General features: G+C 48.9%; 1 protein-coding gene across 7 annotated transcripts in view; it reads right to left on the bottom strand.

Annotated features, from left to right (window-relative positions):
• Window positions 1-23,125, bottom strand: part of DAB2IP (DAB2 interacting protein) — a 180,634-nt gene that overhangs the window by 81,621 nt on the left and 75,888 nt on the right. For all 7 annotated transcript variants that reach the window (XM_027885874.1, XM_027885873.1, XM_027885869.1 and 4 more), the window contains exon 3: window positions 16,105-16,223. In XM_027885874.1, coding sequence (XP_027741675.1) covers window positions 16,105-16,223 — 119 coding nt within the window. The remainder of the gene's footprint in view (window positions 1-16,104; window positions 16,224-23,125) is intronic.

The following is a 23,125-nucleotide window of genomic DNA, read 5'->3' as shown; positions in this document are numbered from 1 at the left end:
CAAAGCTAAAACCAATCCCCCCCATGTGCAAACAAAGCCTGAACCAGGCCAGGCCAGCCAAACCACAGCAGCAAGACATTCCCCCCTCTCCCCAGCAGGCTCCCTGCTCTCAGACCCGGATTGGGATCCTCTGGTGCTCCTGGAAAGCAGAAGAGACCTGGTGGGTGATGGGCTCCTCCAGCACATCCTGCAGGCCCGTGGCAGGGAGGGGGAGATTCCCCTGCTCCTCCAGGCACTCTCTGCACTCTGACACTCAGGAGTGTGCAGGTGAATTCCCCATGCTGGGTACCTGCATCTGCCCACCTTGGCCCGTGTTTATCTGCCAATTATCCACCCTAAATTCCTTCACCTCCCCACTGTTGACACCTTCTAAATACATGGTTATGAAATTCATCATCTGTTATCTCTCAGTGGCCTAGAAAACAGCACTGCCTGTGCTCTACACTCTGCTCAGCTTCTCCAGAACTCACCCAGACAGAGATGCTTCCCAAACTCCCAATCTGATCCTATCAGGGGCTATGTTTAGATCACACATCAGGGCCTCGTCAGACACCCTCCTAAAGAGCATCCAACAGGGCTCCATTCTACTTTGCTGCCTCCAATTTAGCTTGTTAACCATTCCCAAAAATGAGCATATTTTAATTACTGTTTTCTGAGAATTGGGATTATTTTCCTTCTAAATATATTCGTCTGATTATCTCCAGGATGAAATTCATTTGGTTAATTACCATCTTTTTAATTTGTTTAAGACTGTGTTTCTGTTTCCTGCGCTGTAACACCTCCCTGCCAGCTCTGCCTGCATTTATTCAGTGTCTGTCAGACTCCCTTTTCGGGGAGCAAACAGAAGGTTTCCATGAAAACACGCTGTGACCCCGAGCCCTGCAGGCAGCCCGTGATCCCCCCGAAAATCCAGCGGGAGGGAGGAACATCCTTCAAACCCCCTCAGCCTCCACTTCCACTTCCAATCCCTACACGCAGCCCAAGCCCTCCTCCTGTCAAACACCATCTTATGTAACTCATCTATATCTCATTATTTGCCAAATCCCAGCAGTTTTGTACCTAATGCCTGGATTATTCTATCATTGTCTCATTACGACCCCAAAGCAGAGGTAGACAAACTGCAATTTCATTATCAGGACCTCGGTTCCAGTCAGTGACGTTTTTACTGGAAGGAACCAGATGTAATTCTATTAGTTTTCTAAACCCTCCCAACAATAAAACATAAAATCTGCCACGGGTAATGCAAATGAGACCAGTGGAGACATCAGGAGAAATTTCAAATATTCCTGAGCCAACGGAAACGCTGCCCAGTGGGAAAGGTCGTGGCACCCAAATAAATTACACACATGGACCTGAACGGCAGGAACACCAGGGGAGCATCCAAAAGCTTGGGAAAAGCTCTTCCAGGGCTGCCCCCAGTCCATGGCTGTGCCCCAGCACAGCCCCTGGGCCGCCCCAGCACAGCCCCTGGGCCACCCCAGCCTCAGCTGCACCCACGTTTCTTTTCCATGCCAACATATTTCCATCTTCCTCAGAAAGCTGTTTGTCCCTTAATAGGGCACATTTTCCAACCAGCTTTGTTGTTCTGCAAATTATGGGCTATAAAGAATTAATGGTGGAATATAAATCAATTTAGCTCACTGAGAGAGTGTGTGTTTTATGTGGTAGAGGTTTTCAAAGAAAAGTAATTAGTTGATTTGGCATTTTAATCTCCAGAAAAATAAAGAAGCCATTTCTCTGCTAAGAGGACGTGTTTGAACACATAAACATATGCTGCACTTTCTGAAACTATATTAAGAAATATTATTTATTGTTTTGATGTGGCTGATAGTTGTTTCTTGTTGTTTCAGGAAGACTCTTTGTGATGAGGATTTCGCGACAGGGGCTGCATTTTACTTCCCAAAATGCCTGACTGGAGGATTAAAAAAAAAACCCACCTCCCTCCCTTTGCTGAATTCCCCACATGACCAGCCCGGGTGTGTTTAGTGGAGCCAAACCAAAGCCAGGCAGTCACACGTCTGAGTTTGCTTTCCCCCCTGCTCCCCACTAACAACTCATTTAACAGCAGCCCAGCAATTAGAAAATCAATATTCCATTCAGACACGAACGTTTCGGCTCCAGCATCGCTTAAGGAGCGTCTCTCGCAGGCTCATCTCTGCCTGGACAAAGGGCAGGGTGGGAAGGGCACTCTGGAGCTGGGTGATCTGACTGATTTAAGGTGATTTCTCTTAAAGCCCGCACAGTGTTTGCAGAACGTTCCAGGTACAGGCAGTGTGGAGATGACATTCTCCTAATAAGCAGCTCTCTGTGCCAGGAGTGTGTGTGTAAATCCAGCTGCAGAGAAATGCAAGCTTGCTTTCTTGTTTAATATCACACCACCCACCTGAATAAAACAGAGCCTGACACATGTCATAAGGAATTACTCCACCAATGCAGGGCCCCGAGGCGCCAGAGCCCCATTTGTATTCCAGTCGTATTAACCAAAAATAAAATAAATAAGTAACAATCACATCCTCCTTGCCATGAAAGGATTCTTCCAGCCATTCAAGTTCTTTACTACGTCCCTGCTACTCATTCTCGTCCTGGAAGTGCAAGGGCAGCAAAGGGGAAGGAGAGAGGAGACAAAGTGAATCACAGGGGAGAAATCAGGGAGATTTGCTGCCTTTGGGTTTGTGCTGGAAGGTTCAGCCTGGCTCAGTTCAGCTCAGCCTGGCTCAGTTCAGCTCAGCCTGGCCCAGCTCAGCCCTCCCAGCTCAGCCTGGCTCAGTTCAGCCTGGCTCAGTTCAGCCTGGCTCAGTTCAGCTCAGCCTGGCTCAGTTCAGCTCAGCCTGGCTCAGTTCAGCTCAGCCTGGCCCAGCTCAGCCCTCCCAGCTCTGTGCAGACACGGCGGCCCCGCCACTTTCCCCGAATTCTATAATTAGTGTCAGCGATTATTCCAGCAGGATTCAGAACCCTGCCCATCTGCAGAGCCCAGGGTGGGAGCGGAGCAGCCTGCTTTGTTTTCGTGTTGTTTCAAATCCAGAGCCGTGATCGCCGATTGTGGTGGTGGAAAAGAAAACCACTCCCTGGCGGGGACGGGCACGGTGCAAAGGTCCTCGGTGGGCTCGGGGCAGCCACCACCCTTCCGAGTCACTGGGCAGGGTGGGAAAGCAAAAATTTCCCCAAACTCGGAGCAAACCCACCCACCTTGCCCAGAAAACTGAAGATCAGATGTATGAGATGTACGGTTACTAAATTAGGGAGCGGGAATTCCTTTTGTGGGGAATACGAGAGCCGTCCAACACGCACTCCCCAAATCCATCCCACACACCAACTCCTGGTTTGTTTGCCTGTGTGTGTGCTGTTGTGTAAGCCATAATTATGCAATCTCCCAATTTACCATTGAGCACATTCCCAGCTCGTTCCAGCTGAGCAGCAGCAGCAGCAGCAGCAGCAGCTTGTGGCCATAACAAAAAAAAAAAAAAAAGTGAGATTTTTCCACAAATTTACTGACATGGAATAAAGTGACCTCTTGTATCGTGGAAAAGGGCAGTGCGAAGATGAGCTCTGGGAAAAGGGGCCCCTGCTGACCAAAATTACTAGCAGTGGGCTTCTAGTTAATGCAAAATGACTCTGGCCACGGCAGGGACACGTGGAACCTTTAAAATTGGTGTGTGACGAGGTTTCTATAAATTGGATGCCCTGACACAGAAAACTGGGAGCTCGGTGACCTCAGAAGCAGCACAACAAACAGCTGCTCAGAGCGGGGCACTGGACTGAGATCAAACACTTCCCAGAGCACTTTGGGATGGAAATGGCAGATAAAAATCCCTGGACAAAACAGCCCATCCTCAGTGATCACCACAAACTGCTCCAGTTGAAGACTTCTTTCCAGCTGGGTGATCAGTCACTCAAATAATTTTTCACCAAAAAAAATGACAAAGTTTTCTCAGCAGGTTTTTCGGGTGGGACAAAGTGAGTCTGATTTTGAAGGTCCACAAGTAGTTGCAGCCAATGGAACAGCTGTAATCACTGTTTCAAGCTGTTCCATCTCCAGAGGTATCCAATGGGTTCTGGAGGTCTGTGCATGCCCAACTCAATCCTAGGGCTGAACACACTTAGGAGGAGCCGCTTCCTCCAGTGCATTTCACTGACACCCAAGTGTTGTTCTTTATGTACCAAACGCCGGGAGCACAAATCAGATTTAATCCTGCGCTCTTTATGCACTGACATTTATAGAAAGAAAAACGTGTCAGAGGAAGAAAAGTGTCCAAAAAACTACTCAGGGCTGAATGATGCCTTCTCAGCTTATCAGTGACAAGGGCTGTGGTTTCAACACATCACACGGGAGGAAATAAAAATGCCAAGATGCAGGTGATACAGCACAGGCTGTTCTGGGAAACACTGGCACTGCTCCAGCCTGGGGCTCACTGGAGCAAGGAGCAGGAATGCCACGGACTTGGAACAAAGTAGGGTGAGGGGATGGGTGAAATCAGGGACTGTGGAATCATCACGGAGTTACAGATTGGTTGGGCTTGGAAAGGACCTCACAGACCACGTCATTCCACCCCCCTGCCATGGGAAGGGACACCTTCCCCAAGTCCAGGTTGCTCCAAGCTCTGTCCAGGCTGACCTTGGACACTTCCAGGGATGGGAAACCTGTGCCAGGGTCTCCCCCTCCTCACAGAGATTAATTCCTTCCCAATATCCCATCTAACCTTGCTCTCTGGCAGTCTGAAGCCATCTCCCCTTATTCTATCACAACATATCCTTGTAAAAGTACCCTTCTTCAAAGTTTAGGGGAACTTGATACTTCTAAAACCTTCAGACTTACTATTGTATTGGTGGAATTATTTAGGCCAAGTCCTGTTTGGCATGTTAATTTGGAAAAATAATAAAATCTAACCTGAGTTCAGGACACCAATGCCAGGCCAGTCAGCCCAGGAAATCACTGATGAGTTTTCAAACAGGACTGAAACATTGGGTTGCCTGGATCCAGCCTGGTGACCTGAGTCCAGCACTCAGGCAGGGAGGGGAGATCCCTGAGCTGTTGGTCAGACCTACATTCCCATAGAGGATTTTTTGTTTCTTTGTTTTCATTTCTAAGGTCTGTTACTGCCCAGAGCAGGTATGTCAGTGCAAAGAAAACAGGTGTTTCTCCCCACAGCATAATAACGTGCATGTGCCACACACACTGATTAGGGAACACCTCAAGGAGTGATAAAAACCACGGGAAACAGCCTGAGAGGAGCCTCTTTAGCTGGAAAAGACAAGGAGAGATGACACGACAAATTATCAGCAAATAAGGCCTGCTGAAATAAGGAATAGACTGCCTGTTTCTGTTTACTGTCTTTTACAAAAGTGGCCAACGAACAGATAATAAAGATGAAAGATAACGAACAATAGATTAAAAAACGTCAGGGCTATAAATTATGCATCAGACATCTCACAGTGTCTGTGGAGCTCGTTGATACGAGGTGTAATTGAGACCAAAAACTTCACCCGACTCAAACAGCATCATTATTATCCTTTTTTCAGACAGTGCAGCTGTTTGGGCTCCTCAGAACAGAGATGTGAGCTCTCGAGTCAGGAGCTGGCACTGGGCTCTGTGTCCATCCCCCTGTTTGTCACTCCCTGCCATCACAACGTTTGCTCTGGCTGAGGGTGGTGGAGGCTCTGCCTGTTCTGGGAGAGGCTGGGACTAATAAAGTGAGTGAGAACCTCAGCGTGAGTGACTTTATCTGAGCAGGGTGAGACACCCCGTCCTGCTCTGCGCAGGGAGGGAGCTGCAGATATAAAGGCATCAAGGAGGACGTCCCTCGAGTGCGTGTCAGAGCAGGTACGAGAGGGCTGCGAGAATGAAAAAAAAAAAAAAAAACCAAATAATTCTTTGCCCTTTTCTTGCAGGCTTCACTCAAGGACTGGGATTGCTTTATGAATACATATCACAGGGCTGCCAAGAGCCTCGAGAAGCAGCAGTGTTATACAAAGATCAGAAGCCACGTGTAAGAGGTGAGAGTTAAAAAACCTTCCAATGCTGCAGTCGGCTGATGGTTCTTCCTATCTTCTATCTTCTGTTAGAACATGTTAAAACACAATTATTGCCCGCTCTGTAGGGCTCAAATGCCCGTGTAAATGAAGCTGGGAGTAACTAGTTAAAGGAAGAAGGATTGAGGAGATTAATGTGAGCTAACTCACTTCCCTGGATGGCTCAGAGAGCTTACAACAGAACAGGGATGCAGGAAAGCAATTAAAAGAACTAACTTAAATAAATCTCTAGTGCTGAAGGTTTGCCAGCATATACCTCTAAATTCTTCTCTGATGCAACCAGGCCCCTTCCTCCAGGGATGTTCTAACAACCTCTCAGACATCAGGATAATTATTGCAAAGTGTGACCCAGACTGTGGTTACTGGTATAATCAAAAACCCCCTGAGGTTTCAGCATTAGACACAGTCTCACTGGTGCAGCAGAGTTTCCAACTCTTGTAACAGTGTTGGAATGACTGAGCTCCAAATGCCACTCCCTGTGACGGGGCCCTGGTCCTGGTGGGTTGGGGGTAACGTTGCCTGTGGTGGGGCTGCTCCCCCAGATGGGTTTGAGTTTCTGGGATGGATCTGTCCCACTGTAATCCCTGTGGAACAGTCCTGGCAAGGAGCCCACTCCAGGAGTTAGGAAGGAGAGAAGAGACATAATGGGTGATAGAATCACAGAAAATCCTGAAATTGGAGGGACCCATAAGGATCCAATCCAGCTCCTGGCCCTGCACACACACCCCAACAATCTCCCCTGTCCCTCAGAGCGTTGTCCAAACCCTCCTGCAGCTCTGGCAGCCTTGGGGCTGTGCCCACTGCCCTGGGGAGCCTGTTCAGTGCCAACCACCCTCTGGGGGAAGAACCTTTCCCTGAGATCCACCCTGAGCCTCCCCTGACACAGCTCCAGCCCTCACCTTGGAAAGGAGAGAGACAACATCCAGTTGCTGTTCTCACCCTGAAGTCCATGCTCAGGCAGACCAGGCACTGCTGTTCCCTCACAACATTTTCTAAGCAAAACGTGCTCCCCTGACATTCCAGCTCCTCAGATTGGCTGAGTGTTTGATCCCTTTGGGAAGCTTAAGGACTGCAGTGGATTTGCTGCTCTCTGGTGCACAGGGAACTTCCCGTGCTGGGACATAAATCCTTGCTTGGTTCTAACCCGCAATCTCCAATTGAAGCAAACAGGGAGCGAGAGAAGAAATGAAATACTAATTGCAATCCAAATTGCTCCATCTTCCATCCACCCCCTGCCAGCCCTCCTCCCCGCTCCCTAATCCATGAGGTCTGAGTGATGATCAGTGAGTAATTAATTGGGGGTGAGCTGGAGAGGTTCCTGCAGGGAGCTCTGTGGGTGCAACATCCCGTGCAGGAAAGGCCTGGAGAGCACCCGGAGGTTCTGGGGGTGCCTCTGGGTGCCCAGGGCCCACCAAGGCACCCCCATGCACGTGGCCCTGTGTCACTCCACTAATTGCACCCTCTGTGCTCACCCACACACACACAGTGCACAAACAACACATCCTTCCACCAGGAAAGGCAGGAAATGCCACAGTCCAGGGAAATCACGGGCAGCGCCACGGCAGGATGAGAACTGTGAAGGGGCAGCGTTAAAGCCACAATTTCAGCATGTACCCAAAAGAAATCAAACATGCTGCCTTGTGCTTTCAAACCACTTTAAACCTCACATTCTGAAAGCACGAAAGTTAAAATAAAAGAGCTCAAAACCAGGCAAATCTTATACCTCAGTTTCCTGCACTGCCCCAGAATGTCAGAGTCTAGGAGGCATCACACACTGCAGGTGTCCCTTCCCTTCACAACAGTCCTGAGCTGAACCTCTTGATCTGCTACTTGAATTCAAATTCCCTTCTGACTGTATTTAGCAGTAGCCAGGACTAAAATTGTGCAGATGCCACGAGGCAGCAAGAAACACTTTGCAGTGTGATTGGAAATGCCAGACGTATCACACACGCACGCTGACACACACACACGCTCCAGACTCCCCACGTCACGCATTCCAAAGAACTGGATGGCTGAGGAAGTGCCCAGAGGAACTGTGTTCACCCTGCCCTGCTCTGTCCATGCCTGGGGACAATCCCAGCGGCCTGTGATGGATCAGGTGGTGACACAGGACCTTCATCACATCCCGACGGCACGTGCCCTTGGTTGGTGCCCAGGGGGATCGTGCCCAGGCAGAGGACAAGCACCAGACCCCAGGGTGAGCAAAGCAGCCCTCAGTCTTTCATCTCAACCCTCAGAAGCCAGGCACTGGCAAAAACTTTGCTCTCAGTGAAACAATTTAATATATAAATCCTCCCCTCTGCCTCGCTCTGTGCATCCCCATCATGTAAAGTGCTGCTCTGCAGCAACAAACACATCCCTAAAGGAACAAATCTCCCCACACAGCCAGGACAGCAACGTATTAATAATGCAGGGTACATACAGCTGAGTTATGGAAATCATTTGGGAACCACTACAGGCCCCCTCTGCAGGGGGATTCCTGTGGAGAGCGTTAGATGGGGGGTGTGGGTGATCCCTCATGGAATTTGGGGGGTACAGGCCCAGCTTAATCCCACAGACACCTGTAAACGTGAGCAAAGGGGACAGCCTGATGTAATACCTCTGGCTTCACAATTCCTAAGACATTTCCACCCTCTGGAATGAGGGAATGCTGCCCTCCTGCACACCATCAATCATGTACAGGGCACGCCACATCCCCTTCTCATATAATTACTTATGTAACTCACATGGATTAAAGCTAAATTCATATTTCTGGCTTTAATACAAATCAGTTCGGTATTTTTAAACAAATTACATTTTAATTCCAGCTAAAATGCATCGGTTTAATTCAATTAAAATCAGTTCTTGCTTCTTTTCATCACACCTGACCTGAATTTTGTGGAGGAGAACGTAAGCGAGACACTCTGTATTGTCCTGAAAATTAAAATTATAAACACTGCCAACCAGACCAACAAGATCACAATACCAGGATTATGAGAAGACATCCACATGTGACCAATCCACCTGAAATCTCTCCAGTCATCATCTCAGAGGCTCCACATCACAAGGTTTTATTACTGAGGATGGTAAGATGAAGGAAGGCCGGGGGAGCATATTTTTCCTCAGTCTGTTTTTTTTTTTTTTTTTAAACTCCCTCCCAGCTGATGGATGAACTTGACAGAGTGATTTGGTATTCACAAGTCTTGAAGATCATTATCCCCGGTGCTCTGTACAAGCAGCAGCCAGCAGTGAGCTGCACGCTCGGGCTGCTGCCTCCAGCTACAATCAGCGATGTCGGTGCCCGAGCACTGCCAGACAAAACGGCCTAACAAGGTACACACGTCAGACACCGGCGTTCCCAGCCCCCAGCAAAGGCCTGGAATCCTTCCCCTCCTCACTCTCATGTTCACCTGCCAACTCTCTGTCCCTCACACGGGCTTTCCAATCGAGGTTCTGCAAGGTTTTCAATAAAGAGCAGGGCGAAAGCTGGGTTTAAACACTGGGGGTTTTTTTAAACATCCCTTCCTTCCAAAAGAGAAAGCCACTTATTGCTTACACTTAAATGCCAACAGAAATGGCAGAGTAGAGGACAGCAAAATGTGAGCCAACAAGTTCCTGTGAGATGGGAAATTCCATGGAAGATGGGGAATGGAAGCAGATGTCAATTGGACATCCCTCCCCCATGGCCAGACAGTGTCTGGGGCAGGATCTGAGAGTGCAGTTATATCCCATTAAATGCTGCTGCACACTGCCAGAGAAAGTCCCTGCTCTGCCATCTTCCTGCTGCTCTGCAGCTACAGGGCTTGTTTCAAACAGAAATCACCCTTTAAATAACACTTTTCCCATTGAATCCAGTTGCTGAATCCACCTTCCCAGGATTGTGTGATGCCAGGATCTGCAGGAAGGGGAACACGTGAGCTGGGAAAAGGACTGTTCCCCTCAGTGTACCAAGTGATGGTTTCTTCACCAGCAGTTTTCACTGAGTGCCAGAATCCCAGAATCCCAGGATGGTTTGTGTTGGAGGGGACCTTAAAGCTCATCTCATTCCAACCTCTGCCATGGGTGGGTTCCACAGACCAGGTTGCTGAGGGCATCGTGGAAGGTGTCCCTGCCCATGGCAGGGGAATGTTTATGCCTGGGGTAGAACTATCTTAGTATCTACTGTAATCAAATGATAATTAAAACAGCAGAGAGAAGGGTCTGGAAGGAACAGAAAGCATCCTCTGGTAGGAAAACTGCAGTGATTGCATTTTTTTTCCCTTTTTCCCCCCCCGTGTTCATTGACATGAAGAGCAGTGCTAATGGAATTGCACTGAAACCCATGCACAGGGAGAGCTCACCAGGGCGAAGGCAGAGTGAATGGCCTGTTTGGAAACAAAACATTCATGCAAAGGGGAAGCAGTGCCTGCCTTTGATCTGAAGGGTATGGACACACCTCCGAGCCTGTGCCGAGGGGCCACGAGCGCAGCTCTCTGCCTGCACCCCTGAGGTGTGCAGGGATGCACCACGGCAGGGCTGCCAGGCAGTGGCCAGATGAGTCAATAACGTGCATTCAGCCTGGGAGAGCAGGCAAGTGAAAGCAAGCATCCTTCTGTCCATTAATCAACCCGATCCTGCGCCGCGGAGACAATGCCTTCCGATTGTCGGCGCTGCCCGAACATCCCTCACGCGCTAACCATCTGCAGCTGGAATACAATGCTCTGATTGCAAACGTCAAAAAGATGGAGCATAAAATTAACTTCTCCTTATTTAGTAGGTTTAGAGAGATGTGGCTTCACGCTACACTAATTCGGTGCCCTCGGTACGAAAACTCCCCATTACGACGTCTCGTCAAATTAGAGCCGGCGATCCGACGATGTCATCTCCATCCTCGCACAACACTCTATTTTGCAATTAAGCAGGACAGGGAAACAATGGCCTTGCTTATAGAGAAAAGGTCAGGGATGCAAAACATATTTTTGCAAGCTAATTGTGAGATGCACGAAGCAAATTAGCCCAGCAGCGCCGCACACGCTGGAGCAGGAAGGGTTGGAGAATTCGGCTCCGAGCGGAGTCAATGCGCCCGCCGTGCCCTGGGGGGGGCACGGGGCTGTTTGTCCAGGCTCTCGGGGAAACAGGGAGCACAGAAGGAGGGAAGAAGGCTGTGAAAGTGATTCCGGCCTCTCAGTCCTCCCCTTGACATTCTATTATGGCTTGAAGAATGTCTTGGGGTTAATACAGTCCTTCCTGGGAGGTGTCAGGCACGACTACCTTGTTCAGGGAGAAAGCTGGATGGTGTAGGACATGGAGAAGTGTTTCTGTATTTCTTTGAGAATGGGGAATCCATTTCCCTCAGGCAGCCTCAGATACAAAGTCACATGCATGTGCAAAAGCCACATTAACAGGGGGAACAGTTGAGACCTCGCTGTTGCCTTGGGAGAAGCTGAAAGGCCCCACGTTGTTTTCAGTCTCTCTCTGACCCTCTTGGAGTCGTTCAATTATTTTTGTTTGTTTCAATGACTCACAAAAAACCATCCCCCTCAACCCCCTCTTTTTCCATTAACAACATCTCCCTTTTAAAAATACCAGTTTCTAAGCTTCCTAATATCATGAGGAACATCACAGGTTCTGGGGAGAAACGGTGACTTCCTCCTGCATCTCTCCTTCAAAGCAGCTCTCTGATTTTTCCAGCCTCCTAACGCAGCCATTAATTAGAGATCAGTAATTAACTTTCTGGTTCAAGAAATATTTTGCAAAGGAACCCCATTAAAAGGCTGATTTGCATACTGCAGGACAAAGCAGCCTTGGTATAAATGCAGGTACTGTGTGAGGCCAGTCTGGATTCTGAGACTGTCCTTGAACCTTCGAGCTGCTGACTGGGAGGGAAGTAGGGACAGGCACTACCCAAGCACAAGTAACATTCCTCAGAATATCTTCATTATCATTAAAAGCAGATTCCAGGTGCTGTAGTCAGAGTGCTGCTGGTGTCACCCTCCGTGGGGTCCCTCCTCCTGTGGGTGTTCCTGCCCAAAAAGCTTCCCTGGATAACGCCATCCACACAAGGAGCCAGAAGGGGAGGCAGCTCTCCTTGTTCACACAGATCTAAAAGCCCTCCACGCGTCCTGGGGTCTGCCAGTGCCCTAGTTCTGCAGGATGAGTCATTCCCCTTTCCAATTCCAAAGAAAATAGAGCAACTTCATCCTTCGTCATGCAGCACTCACCAGATTCTCCTCCAACCTAAACCAATCTCATCGTGCCTAAAAATATTCGGCATATCAGGTTTGTTGGGAACAAACAAATGATAATTAGATCCCAAAGAACTCCCAGACTAAGTTTGCTGCAGGAGTTCATCAGTCCCCCTCGCACCAAAATGAGCCCTGAGCACATGGAAAACCCTGACAGCAGCCTGGGCGCTCCATTAGCACATCAGGAATTAAATGTGCTGCAGCACGTGACTGGTACAGTTCCTCTTCCCTCTGTGGGCTATAGGCAAAAATTTTGGATGGGCTAAAGACAAAAAGTAGTTTAAAGAGGAAGTCTCAGTAGTGCAAGTCTGTTATTAATGCAGGGCTGTACCCCTTCCAAGGCTGAGGCTCATTTAACAATCAACCATATGCTCCGGCTTTTGTAGTGCCAATAAAAGCTTAAATAGAACGTTATCTCCTGGAATTATATAAAAAAACCCAAAAAAAACCCTTGCAAAATAATCACAAATGTTGGTAATCCAGAGTCCCTGAGCAGGAAGTGAATTCTAGGAGCACTGAGGCAAAGTGTCCCCAGGAACGACCAGCTCAGGGATTACAGCAGAACACGGAGCTCCCCAGGGTGTTTCCCACCGAATCCTGGAGGTATCTGTCCCACAAACTCAGACTGTGGTCCTGCCCTCTCCTGCTGCTGCAAAATCACCTTTGCCACTACAAGAAAACAACCCCAAATGCAGCAGCACCAGTTAACAACTGGAGCAGAACAACCTTCCCTCGCTCCTCTGGCTCTGCTCCCTCTGCCCCGAGTCCAAACCAGGAATTTTCCCCGTCACAAATTTTGCAGGAGAAATGTGGATCCAATTAAGAAAAATCCATCTGCCAAATGCTTGATTTGTGGACGATTCCAGAGGCCACTACAAAGCCAAACATTCAGTGCTCCATGATAAAAACTTTGTGAGCTGCTGTAATAAATCAGGAGGCAGGAGACATTGTTAGCAAAAAAGCCACTTTTTGGAACCCTTTTTAGCTCTAACAAGCAATGTGACCAGCCAGAGCACTGAAAGGAGCACTCATTTCACAATCCTCCTGTAGATCTCACATTTACATCCTCTGGCTGCACCAGGTTAATGCACCTCTCACACAGAATGGGAGTTACACTTGCTCTGATTTTGCTTCTTTTATTCCCAATCAATAATTTTAGTGCTGTTACTGTAACAGAAGTCCTAGGAAAAAAAACCCAAAACAGTATGGACAAGACTGGTAAAATATGGCCAACCAAATGAGATGATAATTTTTCCATTTTAAACTGGCAGGATGCATTTCAATGCATACATTAATCAAACACAGGATAAAAAAGCACAGGTATGTTTGTTTATGTTCCTCTGCTCCACACACAAGCCACATCCACCCAGTTATCTGTCTGAACACGTATGTGCACAGCTCATCCATTTCATATATTCACACACATCTGCAGGAGAAACAGGACAAGGAAAGGAAAAATAAAGAAACTAAGAGGCAGGAACAGCCTCAGTTTAGATACACAGAAGCCAAGTAACAGAAGCATTTCTGATCTACTGTAGCTCAATATTGCAGCCTGGAGTGTTGTGACTGCACTATTTATTCTTCCAGTGGCATCTCCTGCAAAATTTGGACCAAGGTCCAGAACAGAACGGTGTTATAATGGTGACTTCCATGAGCAAAGGAGTGGCTCCTGAACAATCAGCTTGGATACAAGATGGAGTCAAGAATCAAATATTTAAGAGGCAAATATTCCAATATCAGATGCCTCTTGGAAACAGTTCTTGGATCACAAGCAAGACAAGCACAGCAGAAAATGCACGAGAGGGATCTGAGAGGACTCGAGTCCTTTTCTATACATTGTTCACCTACAATGGGACGGGAATGCTCAGGAAGATAAAATTGTCTTTTGAAACCCAAACCTCTCTGCACGACTGGGAGGCCCAGCTGCTGCTTTTCTTTCACCTCTCTGAGAGCAACAGTCCCTAAGGCCGAGCTCTCCTGCTCGCCTGACAGGTCTGACACGGCTGTGTCAGCCTGGGACTAAGAGCCTGCTGTCAAACCCTCCTGTCTCAGTGTCCTCCAGCCCAGGGCATGTCCGTGTACCTCAGGTGAAGTGCATTTTGGAGTGATACCTGCCCAACAGAAGGTTTAATCCCAGGGATGATGAAGGTATCACTCACATGCAGCTTTTCATGCTCATGTAAGCAAACCCTTGAGTGTTATTCGAGGCTGCCAAGTGCCACCTCTCCTCCAAGCCACCCTGAAAATGCACTACAGCACTCCCTGAATCTCTGTGAGCAGAAGTTGCAGTACATCTGGCTCTCCCAGAGCCCGGCCAGCTCCAGGCTCCTGTGCTGGGAGGGCAGGGAAATCACAGGGCTTAATTTGGGAAAATGGCTTTGGCTGCAGGGCTGGCCAGAACAGTTACTGCCCAGGTCCTGTCCTGCCAAATCACTGAACGAAACAAAACCCATCCAGGTAGAAAGAAAACACTGCCTTGATTTGCCTGTTGTGTGAGCGAGGCAGCGGCACTGTGGGCAGATTCCCGGGAGCAGCCCGGCTCCACTCGCTTCCCTCTGGAACACAGTGCCCTACTTCGAGCATTTGGGAAAACTGCAGCACGGGAATCAAAGCAACTCTGTCCTCCCGGAGAGTAACCCCTGAGATCTCACCCTGCCCCAGCCAGCACAACCCTTTCCCTTGCAGAATTCGAAAGGGAAAAGCTCAGGAGGCTGCAATGGGTCGGGGAAGGAAAAATCCAGACGGTTGTTTGTCCAAATTGTTATTTGTGGGCTTCAAAGCTCACGGCCCCTCCAATGACTGATCACAGATACAACAAAGTCGAAGTTGTCGCTGCTTTTCAAAGTGAAGCATTTACTCACTGGGTCTGAAGTACAAGCCTGGTCTGATAAAATGCCTCTGCTACGAACTGGTTACATCAGGGCACGGCCAATCCGGCGTGATCATCACACAGACTTTTCCTGGCACTTCAATATCTCTGTCATTCCCCAGAATGATTCATGTGAGGGTGAAATATCTTCCTTTTGGAAGCAAAGCACCAGTTTGTTTCCGTGGCTGGTAATGGAATCTGTCTTGCCCAACCACGACCTTGATCTGCATGTGAATCTACACACAAATCCACCTCGACCGGTGCCTGTCTGATGCACACGCCGACAGAAACCCACACCCACAGAAATACACATAAACCCACCAAAGAGCTGCTACACTTCCTAACCAGCTGAAGAACAAACCCAAGGTCTCATTTCTCTTCTATTTTGCTCGCAATTTGCTCCAACGCTGGAGCAAATGCTTTATCAGATCCATCTGCGCAGCCCCTGCAAGGCATCCCTCCCGGACCGAGATCCTGCCATGGCTCAGGCAGGAGCAGCAGCTCCGGCCACACGCCGAGAATCCACGTCTGTGTGACAACAGCAGACAAGGGCAGCGCTGGGGGGACAGTGTGTGAGGGGGGACAGAGGGATCTGGGGAGATCATGGTGGTTATTGTCCTGTGTTATTGTTCATTCCGTGTGTAACCCGGCTGTGTCAGTGCAGTCCGGTGTGGGAGCATCCCTGCCCTCCCTCCCTCACCTGCACCAGCTCTGGCTGCTGCATCTCTGTGCTATTTATACGCTGGTGCAGCAAGTTAGGATTTATTGGGGAAGAGAAAGCAGAGCAGTCAGGCTGCTCTGCACACCCTATTTAACCGGAAAAGGGAGGGCTTGCACCGTATCCTCACCGACAAATTAAAACTACCCCTCTTGCAATCAGCCAAGTCTACTTCCATCAGGGATGTGGCCCCTGCTCTCAATAAGATCAGCAAGATGATATTAACGAGAGCTGGGAAAATCAACACCCTCCTTGTGTCCCACACCCCCCACAAAGCATCCTCTTACCTTTCATGGTCCACGCTCCTGAAGCCAGGTAAGATGTGGCGGAAGCTGCTGTTCCTGTCGAGCTTGGGTTGGCTCTTTGTCCTTTTGATGGAGCCTTTAAGCCGGCGGCTGAGGAACCCCTGTGGGGTGAGAGAAGAACAGGGAATTACGGCGGGGCAGGGAGCAGGGCAGCAGAGCAGCGGGGCAGGGTGTGCTCCCCGGTGCTGCAGGAGCGGTGTCGGCAGCGCTCGCTCAGCTCCCAGCCAACAGCTGCTCCCAGCGCTCCCGAGGCCGGGGCGCTGCGGCGGCGCGAGACTCCCTGAAGCCTCCGTTGCCCTGGCAACCATCAGCTCACATAAAAATACTGTCTGAAAGACAAGACTAGCACATCACATCACATCACGGCTCCTGCCGGAGCAGAGGCTGCACCGGGGGCTCCGGCCGCCCCATCCCAGACGCCACCCACGCACCGGGAGAGCTCCGTTACCTGCTCGGAGCCCCCCTGGTTCCCAGCCATGGCTCAGGGGTTTCAGTTACATCTACACATCTCCCCTAAAGCTTGCCCAGACCTCAGGGCTACGGGCACCACTGTCAGGAGCAGAAAGAGACCCTGGCTTGAACGTACAGCTCCTTCTTCTCCTGCCTCCTCCCTCACGGAACATAAGTCACGGCTCCTGGAGAGCTCCACAGCAAAGCCAGCACTAAACGTTTTAATAGCAAAGCTTCTAATGTGTTATTTGCTTATTGTTAGGAGTTAATGTTCTACATAATCTGAACATTACATTTAATCTCTCCGCTAAATAAGGTAATAAAAGTGTAACACTACTGTGCTGGCCGGCATTTACAGCATGGCAGGGTTGGCTCAGAGAGGGTCAAGCACGCTGACCAGAGAAAGTCAGGGAGCATTTTAAAGAGAAACCAGGATTTTGGGGTGAAGCCTGAAGGAGAGCTCCTTTTACAGACCATGCTACTAAAGAAATACATCAGCTCAGTATCAACACCTCAGCACAGCCCTGCAGAGCCCGGGGTTCTGCCCACGCCGCTTCTCTTCCTCGCCCTCAGGAAAAAAGGGAAGAAATCCACTGGATTGAGCACAGATTTTGAAATGCATGAGGAAAGAAATGTGAGAAGAACAGGTGTCCTTCCACTGGGTACCCATACCAGCATCCCAGAGGTGCCCACAGCCCACCCTCTGCTCCAGGGCAGGAGCCTCGGGAGATCCTCCCCTCAACGCACAGGAATGGATCCTGAGCAGCTCCCTTTTACAAATGAACACCCCTTATATGTCTTGCAGGAAGATAATCCCAGTCTAACTTCCACCCAGCCTGTCATTTGTTCATGCCATTTAAACAGTCCTTCCCCACCCCTCAGGATATTCACGGCTCACATCACGTCTTTCTCAAGTCGGACAATTTCCCCGGGCAGCTCCTGTTGTGGAAGTGACTTTCCTGTTTGTAAGTGCACGAGAATCTGAGGCATCTTGATGGCCAAAGGTGTCTCACAGTTATTAAGAGCCACTTTACTAAAGAAGGAGGGATGTAACATGCATTTCACGGGCACTGAATGTTTCTCTGAGCTGTTTGCATGACTGGAAGAGCACAAGGTGTGTAACACAGCCCATCAGGTTGTACAGAGCCAATGCCTGAGACAACAAAGGCCTTTTCAAAAGTGTTCTGGTCATGAGAAATACCATCAGAGGATTTTTACAGCACAGGGGAGCATGAGTGTGGAACAGCAAACGTGAGGATATGCATTATCTAGAGCATTGTTGAGAGATTTTCACTCAGGCCCCAGCCAGCCTCATACTCATCATATCAACATGATATCAGCCTCATACTCATCATATCAACTCTTCATGCTCTTGTTCCTCTGGCTGGGTCAGACCAGCCAATACTTGCTGTGAAGGACAAATCAAAGCCACACAACTGGCCAGCCACGCGATTTCCCCCTAAATGCCACTGGTGAGCAGCTTTTGGCCCACAAGTGAGAGACTGGTCTCCCTTAATCCCTGCCAGCCCACCCCCAAATATGTCCTCGTGTAATCAAGCCACTTCATCAGTCCAGGAATAGCTCTGAGCTGTGGACAGGGAGTTGCTAAGGACAAACCCAAACGCTTTTTGCAGCAGATGATGACAGCCTTCATCCTCCATCCTGTGTTTCACATCTCAGCAACTGTTCCATGGCTCGTGCAGGATTTGGAAATTAGAATTTAGGGTTGCAGTAAGACATTACTTTCCTTCTGTTTCCCATTGTTTTCACATTCATTGCCACCAGAAGGAGAACACGCTGAGCCATTTTCCATTTTCATTGCCATCTTCCTTGGGAGAATGAGATGTCAGAAATTCTAATGCTGATAAATTATGCTGCTGTAGCAATACTTTGCACCTCCACAGTGCACACCAGAGATCAGAAAGTCTAATGTGTGAATTACTACCTTCTGTAATTTTCAGATGGAGTAAGGAAAAAAAAGAGAGAGGAATTAATCTGTGGAAATACAAGAGAGAGAGAATCTGACCTGGGGTGTGACCGCCGAGCTTTCCCAGTGAGATCATAAGGACATCATCCATTTCTTCTTCATGCAGGCCTTTAAACAGCATTTGATTCTGATCTCCAGACAAACAAGGCTAATCCCACCCTCTGAGCGCTGCCTCCTCCTCCTCTAGCCCGGCTGCATTCTTGGGAGTTCTGGTAATTAAAGCATTGCCCTTTGGATTACATGTTCTTGATACACTTTTAAGTTTCTTTTGAGAGCTGTCTAGGGCAGAATTGTGTCTTCCTTATGTGTGGGCAGCATTTACCACCGGTAAAAATATCTTAGCAGAGATTAAGCTGCTAACTGAGGAAGGTTTCATTCAGAAGTTAATAGTCTGTATGAAATGATAATAAATAGAAATCTGCAGAGCCCCAAAATCCCTTCAGATAGAGCAAGTCACAAAACAGCCTTTGAAATACTACAGAGGTACGAGCTACATAAACTCATCTTTGCGTGTGGAGATATTTTAGGGTCTTTAAGAGACACCCAGAGCTTGCAAGGAAAGCGAGGCCCTTAAAGGGTCAAATCACTGCTAAAGCAGTGATTTGACCCTTTAAGGGTCTCGCTTTCCTTGCCCTGTTTGTGCTGTTTGTGCCTCTGACATCCTCAAGCCCGTTTCCAGCACAATCGCTCTGATCACAAGGCAGAAGAAAACAAAACAGCACCACATGCCTTTGGGAAGCAGGAACTGTGCAATTCCACACAATTCCCGGGGCAGCAAGAGAAAAAAACTAGAAAGAGGAAAGAGAGAAAAAAGGGGGGGGCAAAGCTGAGCAGAGTGTTAATGGCAGCAAAATCCTGAGCTCCTCTTTATTAAACAGAAAGCAATGATGCAAATCTGGTGTCTGGAACCGACTCCCACACCAATAACGTTCACTCGCAGTGAACCCACCAGGATAAAAGTTACAAAGGTAAAAATTCAGCACCATGGAAACACAATGGAGATGGAATCTGAGAAAAATGAGATATCAATAAATCAAGCTGGGTGCATCACCAGCAGCTTGCTTTGGGAGAGTCCTGGCAGCTCTCCGTGTTTTCCAAGCCAGGAAAACGGGGAGCAGGGCTGGGCAAGCACACAGAGCAGGGTGGAGGGTGAGGGTCTGAACTGGGCACTGGGAGAGCACTGGTCTGACTGGGACAGAGACACAGCCCTGCTTTCTGCTCTCACCCCAAACCCACACACAATAACCAACCACTACACAGGCAGATCACCAGAACCCCTGAACAGATGGGGTTATTTTTATAGTTCCTCCACATCTTTTTGTTTTAGATCAGGCGAAGCTCAACTCCAGAGGACACGAGAGGACATCAGAGATTTTTTTCAGCGCTCATTAGAAGGGAACTGCCATAAATAAGGACTTGCTGGGAGCACAAATGTGTAATGCAGCTTTTCATACTGGGTGTCCATGTCTTCTGGTGCATCAGGGATAAACTTATAGGTATAAAATCAGGAGTAAATCCTCCCTACCAGACATGTCATTATTCTGAGCTTTAGAATCTTCATTATCTTTTTTATATCAAACTTCATTTAATTCTGGAATTAGGTTTGGAGGGTTTTTTTCCTGCTCTTGCACAGCGTGTGGAAATCCCTTTTATTGAGCTCCACTGAATGGATAATTAGTACTTTTATTTGTGAACCAAGCAGAGCTGTGCCAACACTAACCATCCTACTACAGCCATAAATGTAGCAAAAAAGGGAGTTTACCCATTTCTGCAGTTACCAGTGTTAGGCTTAGCTTTCAAAATAAAGGAGAAACCTGTTCTGGGCAGCATCTGATACTGCTGGGTACCAGGTACAGACACCTAAGGGCACATTTCTACCATCCCCTTCGGAGAACACGACTGCAGGAAGCCACACCAGGAATGCCCAGACCACCAGAACACCGAGGGGGAGCTCAGGAAGAAGCCCAAGAAGAGCAGGAACACCCTGAGTGGTCTCCTGGCTCTGAAACAGGGAAGGAAGGGAATTTCTGCACAGCTTTGACCTTTATGGATCAGATATTTTTCATCTGTTCAGTGTGAGGGGCACGGGCTGGGAGTGTCTGCAGCCTCTCACGCACTTCAGATCCCATTTATTTCTGTCAGCTCCTCTGATTTGGGCTTTGGAGTTATCAGCTGCTCTCCTAGCACGCAGTTCTGCTCCTGCCAGGGGTGATGAAGGGCTCTATCCAGGAGGTGATTGAGCAGATGGCCCCTCTGGAACTCCCTTCCCCAAAAAGTGCATTTCCAGGGGCTGTTTGGAATTTGGGCACGTGGTAGGCAGGAGAGCGTCGACACTGAAGTTGAAGACATCCCCAAACTCATGAGAATTTTGCAGAGTTGACCTCAGGTAATTATATTCTAGCAAGTTTATCAACCAACAAAACCAAATCGTGTTTCCATGACAAAGCCCAGCCTGCTCTGATCAATCAGTCCCCCCCTCAGTGAACCCCAGGGGAAAGGGTGAAGGAGAGCAACAGCCCCCAGAAGTGTGAGGAGCAGGAGAGATGGGGACTTCAAAGGAGAACCACACCAGCTTATTATCTCTGGACCTAGAAATGCACCCAGGGATGAACGTGAACCCTCCTCCTGTTTAGGGGAGGTGAACCCATGGCTTAGTTCAAGCGGGTGGAAAATCCCTCAGTTTCTCCATTTTACCTGATAAATGTCAGGACCATTCCCTGTCACCCTGGGAGCCCCCAGGGACAGACGCAGATCACAGAATCACGGGATTGTTAAGCTTGGAAAAGACCTTGAAGATCAAGCCCAGCCATCAACCCAGCACCACCATCACGTTCCCCACTAAACCTTGTCCTCAAGTGCCACATCCACACGTTCTTTTAACACTTCCAGGGATGTTGACTCTGCCACTTCCCTGGGCACCCCATTCCAATGCTTGACAATCCTTTCCACGAAAAAATGTTCCTCTTATCTAATCTAAACCTCCCCTGGCGTCTGTAAGAGCAAGGAATCACCACTAGCTCTGACTGATGTCTCCCTAAAACATTATTCTGTAGGGATAGGGAAAGCCCCCTGTGAGATGTCAGTGTCTTGGAATTAGGATAAAACCCAGAAGAATGACAAACCAGCTGCAAAACCACTGGGTGTCCAGAGATAACTGGCAGGGAAAACTCCACTCCTGCCTCTCCACACACTTGTGTTCAGCCTCGTGCTCTGGAGTTAAGGAGCAAACATGGAGACACAGCACTCAGGACCACGAGAGGGTCTGTCTGGGAGCCAGGCCATAAAGCAGCCCCAGAATGTGAGAAACAGCTCGTGCTGCAAGTGCTGCTTAGCAACACTGCCCTGGACTGCCAGAGATTAATCAAATCTGCAGGGCCGTTGGAAACACTCAGCCCAGGCCACTGGGAAAATCAGGTGAAGATGCACCGATGTGCCCTGGGTCACCACAGGGATGGGTGTGGGTCTGTGCAGGTCAGGAAAGCTGCACTTACAGCAGATGAGAGGCCCTGAGGGCTAATGATGGACATGGTGAATCTCGTCCATGTGCAAATCAGAGAACCACAGAGTGAGGGACCAACACCACGACACATTCAGCACATCTCATCCCCTTCCCTCCTCTGGCCAGCAAGGGATTGCTGCCCAAGCTCTGTTTTTGTGAAGATCTCACCCATCTTGCTGAAACTGTCTCAGTCATGGGATCTTCTCCCACTGCCCTGGAGAAGGAATTCCATGCACTGGCAGCTCTCAGAGCTGTGCATCACTCAGGACATCCTCCCTGATATCCAGCTGAAGGATTCTTTACAGAACTTCCCTCTGATCCTTTTCTGCTCTTTCCTACCAGGGGCAGATCCCTCTCCCAGCCTCTGGAACGCTCACCCTCAGCCAGCTCACCCCGACCAAGAGAACCTTAAAATCTTCAGGAGAGCCAAGGGCTCGTGATCAAACCACGGAAACCTGAGGGGATCTCGCTCTGGGATCTCCAGCTGTCACTGGTGGCTTGCATGGAACATGGTCAGGGAACAGCTGGGACATTCATCAAGCCCAGGTGAAGGAATGCCACTGCCAGGGAGAGTCAGGAAGACAGCCACAGTTGGATGGCTGTTGTTATTCAGGGATCACCTGGATTCTTTTGTTCTCCCACTCAAACAAACTCGCGCTGCTCTGGATTATTTGTAATTATCAGACTGTCAACATCTCATATCCAAACAAGACAGATAAATATTCCTTGGGAAGGCAGAGAAGGGTAATTGAGCACTCAGGGATGAACAGTGCAGAAACAGAGACATGAGAGAATGGCAGGAACCCTGAGCCACAAACAGCTATTCACCGAGGGCAGAGGGCTGGAACAGCCTGGCTGGGGCAGCCAGGCAGGGATGGCACCTGAGGAAGGATTTCAGTGGGGTGGAACAGCTTCCTTATTTAACTGGCACAAAAACCCAAGGGAAAATCCAAGGGAAGATCCCAACATCTACGGCCTCCAGGAGAGAGTGATCCGTACTGTTATTTATGAAGAAGAAAAATAAGGCCTTTAACCTCAGTGGTTAAAGCAAGCTGGTCTTAATGGAA

Source organism: Empidonax traillii, unplaced genomic scaffold (assembly GCF_003031625.1).
Source record: "Empidonax traillii isolate 1590-97213 ecotype Southwest subspecies unplaced genomic scaffold, ASM303162v1 scaffold174:size915687, whole genome shotgun sequence".
In the NCBI taxonomy this organism is placed as follows: Eukaryota; Metazoa; Chordata; class Aves; order Passeriformes; family Tyrannidae; genus Empidonax; species Empidonax traillii.
Note: the sequence above shows the minus strand (reverse complement) of the source record. Positions and strands in the feature narration are given on the sequence as shown.